At 40.1% G+C, this 6,888-nt stretch overlaps 1 protein-coding gene across 1 annotated transcript; it reads right to left on the reverse strand.

Moving 5' to 3' along the window:
- Window positions 1-4,251: 4,251 nt before the first annotated feature.
- On the reverse strand, window positions 4,252-6,561 carry LOC140797314 (L-type lectin-domain containing receptor kinase S.1). Its single transcript, XM_073150659.1, has one exon. It carries the CDS (start codon window positions 6,471-6,473, stop codon window positions 4,464-4,466), a length of 2,010 nt encoding a protein of 669 aa, XP_073006760.1. The 5' UTR covers window positions 6,474-6,561; the 3' UTR covers window positions 4,252-4,463.
- Between the last annotated feature and the right edge of the window lie 327 nt (window positions 6,562-6,888).

Below are 6,888 nucleotides of genomic sequence, written 5' to 3' on the forward strand. Positions count from 1 at the left end.
TATCTAATTTTATAAATTTGACATGCAAAAAATTTATTTATCATAAAACTCTTAATAATTTTGTGTTAATTATATATAAATAAAATATTATAATTATTTTAAATTTAATCAATATCCGTTTAAGATCCGATCTTCTATCCGAAAATTATCCGTATCCATTTAGTTAGGATATGGTTTTAAATTTTGCTATCCGTCCAATATCCATATCTGAATCCGTATCCGGACTAAAAATATAGATCCGGATATAGATTGAGCACTATCTCATCCGTATCCGATCCGTTTTCACCCCTAGTTGTAACACATCACCTATGATCTAACAAAACATCCTCTACTATATGACATAGAAAATAAACCATAACAATACAGGTCCAACTACTTAAATATAATTTCCTCGTTTTGGCAAATAAAGAAATTATGAAGAAGAAAAGGCATAAATATCCGTGAAAATCATTAAACTGCAATTATGCAATTATAAAAAGAATAAATAGTATATCTGCGTTCTTACTTTGTTCAACAGCAAAGCCCTCGGATCTCATAGTTTTTTGACATTCATCGTCGGCTCAAACAATAGTTTTTTTCAAGTTGAGCACTAAAGCATGCCTCTAAGAATATGGAGACGATGGGGGTGATAATTACAGTGATGATACTGATGATGGCAGATAATGAATTGCAGCCAAGCTGGTGGTGGTGGAGGAAAGAAAAATTAGAAAAAAATATTAAATAATTAAGGGAATTTTACAAATTAAACCTTATATATAATTTATTTTATAATCTACACCCGTCTTTCAGGATTTTACAACTTGGCCCCTCATTTCTCTTTTAATTCTCATTTATCCTCCCCACCTACCTCCTCCACTGTTGGCGTCATCACCACAATCATCTTTCCTCATCTTCCCCCCTCCCCCTCTTCTTCCCCGCTCCCCCTCCTCCTCCTCCTTTTCTTCTTATTATTCTTCTTCTTCTTCTTCTTTGGGAACCAAAAAAGAGGATAAAGAAGACGAGGGTAATTTAGATATTTATAAGTTATTTTATATATTATAACAAAATATTCCTTTTCTAGTATTGTTGAAACTAACCCAGAGGGTTAAATAAAAATTATAGAAAAAATAAGGGGGCAGGTTATAAAATCTCCAAAGATGAGTGTAAATTATAAAATAATTAAAATGTAATGTGCGATTTGTAAAAAACCAATAACTAATTAAATATAAATGACTCATACCTTGTTAAATAGGACGTTCCAACGCATCGAACACAAGGTGGGCATCCTTCAGCAACTCTCCAACTCTGTGTGAGAGAGAGAGAAGAGGGTATGGTAGTGGTTACAAGAGAGAAAAGAGAGAAAAAGAGAAGGAGAGGGAGAACGTGAGTAAGTGGTGGCTGAGAGGTGGAACCAAAAAGAAGAAGAAAAATAGGGGAGTAAAAGCATTAAGGTTGGCAAGCTTATTGTGACACTCCAGTGAAATTTTGGTCAAAATTATAGTGTTATAGGCATCAGCAATATAAATGGCTAAATTGGATTTGAGAGACATTACGATAATTATGCGACTCAAGCTTGTCCACTGCTGGACAGACCTTAAGCTTATCTACTAATGGATAAACCTCAAGCTTATCTATAGCTAGATTGATAAGGGAAAAGGATAACACCTCTTTGATCTTATCCATTCGCTTTTAAATATCTAAAAAAGACATATTTGTCAGGGTAACTTAGTAGCTAAGTTTTCTTTCCAATATAAAGGCTTGAACCCACTACTTGTAAACATATCTAAAGTTTGAGTAAATAAAAAGAAGTGAAACTTCATCAAGAAAGTTTTTCTCTAAGTGTTAGTAAATGTTATTTCTCTTTCTTACTTCTATACTGACTTTATTTTAAAACTTACTTCACCTTGCAAAGAAATTGAAGTGTTGTGCGAACTTGCCAAAATACTGAAAAAGCATAAGTCCGTGAAAACTAGTATCAGAGCTAATCAACGAAGTGTTGTCGTAACCAACGACGTGCATGTTGGAGAATCTCAATATTGGTTTTGAAGACAATATGAACATGGTGGAAGAAAACGTCCAAGCAGTAATGGATTCCTTTAAGTCTCAATTTCGTGACTTCAAGGCAGAGTTTCATCGTCGAAATAATGAGAAAGTTGTCGAGGCAACTATCTATGAAGAATTTTAGTTCAAAGTCAATGAGGTTGATGGTCTCAAGTTGAGAGTAAGTCTTCTTAAGATAACTATTGCACATGGAGGTGATGCTACAAAGAGCACACCTAGGTTGCGCATCTTAGAGCCACAAGGAGTCAATGGCATGCGTGACGCGAAAGAAGTTAAGAACTTCCTTTGAGGCATGGAACAGTACTTCATGAGGATGTCATCCTATGGTGGCATCGGCGATCAGCGGAGATCAAGAATGATCTTTGCCATATCAACTCTTAGGTAGACTTAAAGTGCGAGCTAAAGTTGCAGTTCTACCCTAAAAATGTGGAAATTTTTGAAACGAAAGACTTCCTATATATAGGCTTGAACACACTACTTGTAAACATATCTAATTTGAGTAAATAAGAAGTGCAACTTCATTAAGAAAGTTTTTCTCTAACTGTTAGTGAAAACTCTTTCCCTTTTTTACTTTTACACTGACTTTATTTCAAGACTTACCTTATCTTGCAAAGAAGTTGAAGTACCATGGACTTGCCAAAAACGTTGAAAAAGCATACGTTTGTGACAATGTGCTCACTTAGGGCTTTAATTCTTTTATATATTTTTTATTGTTATTTTTGAATCAGGTGTTACAATTTGTAAAATGCATGCGCGGTGAATTGTTCCGTGTTAGTAAATGGGTACAAAATAATTTAAGTATTTTTATACATGTTCATGCGCATTTCTATAAGTTTTGAAAATATTTAGACTAAAGGTGTTTAAGATATAAAGCAGATAATTCATTACATTCGCACCGCGTTCGAATGCGATCTCAGGCATTGGCATATACAAATATGGTGCTTCGACCGTTCGAATGCAGACTTAGACGTTCACAAATACAAAGATGATGGTTTGGCCATTCGAACACACCCTGCAGGCGTACATAATGCATTCGCTACAAAGGGGAGTATTTGCGCATTTGAACGCGTTTGGGAAAATAAGTCAGCACTTTTGAATGCACTCAGGCCACGTTCAAACGCCCCTACATAATATGATATTTCTGAACTTTAGTGAGACTTGCTATGACTTGGATTTGACCTCATCCTATTAACCTATATATGGTGCCCTAACTCTAAGGTGATTGGTTTTTTGCTTTAGAAATGGTTATTGTTTTTGAAAGGGAGTTCTTAGAGATATAACATTCTTTCACCAACAAGGTTTGTGTCATCTTTAATGCATCAAACTTTAATCTTAAGGGTCATGTAGACAAAAGATCAAACTCGATGACTATTGAGATAAGAGATCAATCATAAGAAGTAATGAATCACGAGCTCTAGAGAGCAAGACTGAGTTAAAAAAAGTCGTGGGAATAGACATGTTGTTTTGTAAGTTAGTCTTGTAAACTGCTACATGTTTAGTGATTAGTTTTGATCCAAGTATGAATTCGTAGTTTTTTTCCGTTTAGATTATTCCACATAAAAAAAATTGGCCTTCATATTTGCTTTACTCTTTATTTTATAGTCCGCATATTTATTTAAACAAACAAGTAAAAATATTACCTATGGTCTAGATACATATGCATGTCTAATATTTTTTTAATAAATAATAAACTAATTTAATGTAAGTAAATAATCTTTGCCTCAAATTGACTTTGGAATTTCCAGAATTGACAATCTTTCAGTACTTATAAAATCACATAAGTAATTCTAAGCAAGAATATGTCAATCAATTTTAAAAATTTTAGAATGTAGTATTAAAAAATGAGAAATATCCAAATATCACAGTATGCAACTTTTAACCTATCCCTAATATAGCATGCGCGTCATAAACTTCAATTATAGACGAACTCCGGTCCTCATTCTATTAAAGACTTGTGAGCTTGTATATGATTTGTAAAGACAATAATGAAAGGTTTGTTTAAATATAATGTTGGTAAGAAAAAAGAAGGAAAGTATTTTATATTTTGGATTAAAAATGTACTGATTTCTGTGGAAAATGTATTTTTTTTAAATGTGATATTAAATGAAAAGTAAATTTTTTTCTCTCCCAGTCAAAAATAAAACAAGAATAATATGATTAGAAAACAGTGAAACTGAACGATTTTAAGATGAAAGCAATCTGAAATCTATCTAAGATTTACGAGACAAAAGTCTCCACAATTTATCATATAGCATATATAACTGGGTACGGGAAAGCAAGATCTTGTGTTTGATGCAACAACTTACTACGGATATGTAGCAGGGGAAGAAAAGTGTCCAAGATCAAGAACAAATGTGTAACCATTAACTACACAGAAAAAAAAAAAAAAAAAAAAAAACTATCTGCCAATGTTTTCAATGTTTTCAGAGATTCACAGGACTACGAGTCGCCTCCACCAACAGCGCCACGACCTCGTTCATTTCCGGCCGCCGCTCCGGCTCTGGGTGGCAACACGCAAGCCCCAACTTGAGTATCAGCTCCACTTCCTCCTCCGCCTCCGCGCCGTATTCCACCCTCGCGTCCTTCGCCTCTATCAGCCTCCCTTCGGCATACAAACCCCTCACCCACTCCACCAACAACCAATCCTCCTCCTCCACCGTCTCCGCCGCTTCAATAGGCCTCCGCCCTGACACTACCTCCAACGTCACCACCCCGAAGCTATATACATCGCTCGCCGCCGTAGTAGCCGCCCTCACCGCCAGCTCTGGCGCCAAGTAGCCCAATGTGCCCACCACCCGCGTGCTGCTCGGAGCTGCCCCGCGCTCATAGAGCTTGGCTAATCCGAAGTCGCCGAGCCTCCCCCTCATCTCCTTGTCCAAGAGAATGTTGCTCGTCTTGATGTCGCGGTGCAGCACAACCTGCTCCCAACCGGTGTGTAGGTAGAGGAGCCCCTCGGCTACGTCGGATAACACTCGTCGACGCACCGCCCAATCCATTGGCTTCGCGGCCTTGTCTCTGGAAGGGAAAAGCCAATGGTTAAGGCTGCCATTGGGCATGTAGTCGTAGACTAACATTAACTCGTTGTTTCTTCGGCACCATCCTCGCATGGGGACTAGACTCCGATGCTGGAGACGACCCATGCTCGATATCTCCGCCATGAACTCCTTCAGCCCTTGTCTTGAGTCATGAGACACGCACTTCACCGCAACCTCCTCCTCTTCCTCCCCGTTCTCGTTGCCTTCGATCCCTTTTGAAATGGATATTGGTAGGACGCCTCTGTAGACCTTTCCAAATCCCCCGAAACCCAAAAGTCGCTCCCTCGAGAATCCATCTGTGGCTCTCGATAGATCCTGGTAGGAGAAGCGTCGAGGCCAATACTTTAGCTCCCATTCTTCCTCGTCTTCCTCGTCCTCTTCTTCTCTTCTTTCTTCTAAAATCTTAGCCCTCTTTTTCCTTCTGCAGTAGCAGTACAACCCAAGAAAACAGAGCAGTAGCAGAACAAGTGAACCGCCAGAAACCCCAACTATTAGCCCAATAGGGGGAATCGACGACGAGGGTGTCACTGGAGGCAAGAACAAGGGAAGATTAGATGTGTTGAGCTCTCGAGCGGGACTGCCGGTATTGCTAAGGCTCCAGTCCAATATCCTCTGGTGCTCCACCCACTTGACCATTGACCCCGAGAACCCGACGAACATCTCCGGTGACACGTAATTAGCAATTACCGGATCGGTGTAGGAGATAAGTGGTCGAGGAGGCTTCGGCTCCTCTGCCGGAGCAATGGTCACATTAATCTGGAATCGAGGCCCATCAAACTCGATCCAAGCCCGAACATTCTTTCCCGATCGCATATCAATAGTCACGAATTCCAGCTCCGATGAGGCCGACCCATTAGCGGGTGCACGATAGTACCCAGCTGTGTGCGTGACGGTGGAGATTATAAAGTTGAGGTCGATTCCGACATGGTTGCCGTCAGGATCGTTGAACTCCGGGTTCTGGCCGGTGTCAAACTCGACGGCGAGAAGCGGGCCAGGGACCTGGTGGGTGTCGTTCGAGAACAAGCCAAAGTATTGGCCTGAGATGGCGCCGGGAGGGGAGGTGGTGTTGGAGAGGACGAAGGCGAGGCCGAAGCCAGGGCTGCTGGGGATGTCTGGAAGGATGGAGAAGACGAAGGAGGTGGAGAAGGAGGAGAGAGAGGAGTTGGGTATTGACGAGGAGGACAGAATTGGGAGGCGAGTGGGGAAGAATGCGCGGCCGAAGGAGTCATAGTTGGAGGAGTTAGTGAGGCGGAGAATAGAGGAGCCGATGCCGGCGTCGCCGACGAGGAGGAGGTCGGAGGAGTTGAATGAGTTAAAGAGGAAGTCGACGGCGGAAGAGGAGGACGAGGAAAGAGAAAGAAGGGAGACGAAGATTGCCACCAATGTGAACTGCGGCATTTCTGATTGGCTTGGCTGCTAGAGAAAAGAGACAGATTCCTGAAACGTTTAGCTTGGTGGATGTTATCTTTTCTTAGTCATGGGTCATAGCTGAGCTTGATGTTGATCTTTTTTGTATTGTTAAACATATTGGCTTTGAAATAGTCGTTTACTGGATTGCGACTTTTGACCAAGGTTGCCACTGGCCACTGGCCACTGGGAGATGGCTCATGAAGTTAGGCGAGGATGTCAAAATGTCAATCTGTATCCCTTACTTCCTTAATAATGAAGATGCGGCTGTGGATCAGTGTGAAGCCATTAGCCTATCTATCAACTCTGAGTTTACTATTCTGTTATTTTGTGCTTATTAAATGCTGATGATAAAATATAAAAATAGAAATAAGTGATTCGCACTCTTCTTTTTTTTAGCTAGTTA

The sequence above is a fragment of the Typha latifolia genome, chromosome 11 (assembly GCF_019914945.1).
Source record: "Typha latifolia isolate L0001 chromosome 11, TyphaL0001v2, whole genome shotgun sequence".
Lineage (NCBI taxonomy): Eukaryota > Viridiplantae > Streptophyta > Magnoliopsida > Poales > Typhaceae > Typha > Typha latifolia.

Excerpts from the sequence above, each read along its gene's own strand:
- LOC140797314 (XM_073150659.1), bottom strand. The coding sequence starts at position 6,473 with ATGCCGCAGTTCACATTGGTGGCAATCTTCGTCTCCCTTCTTTCTCTT.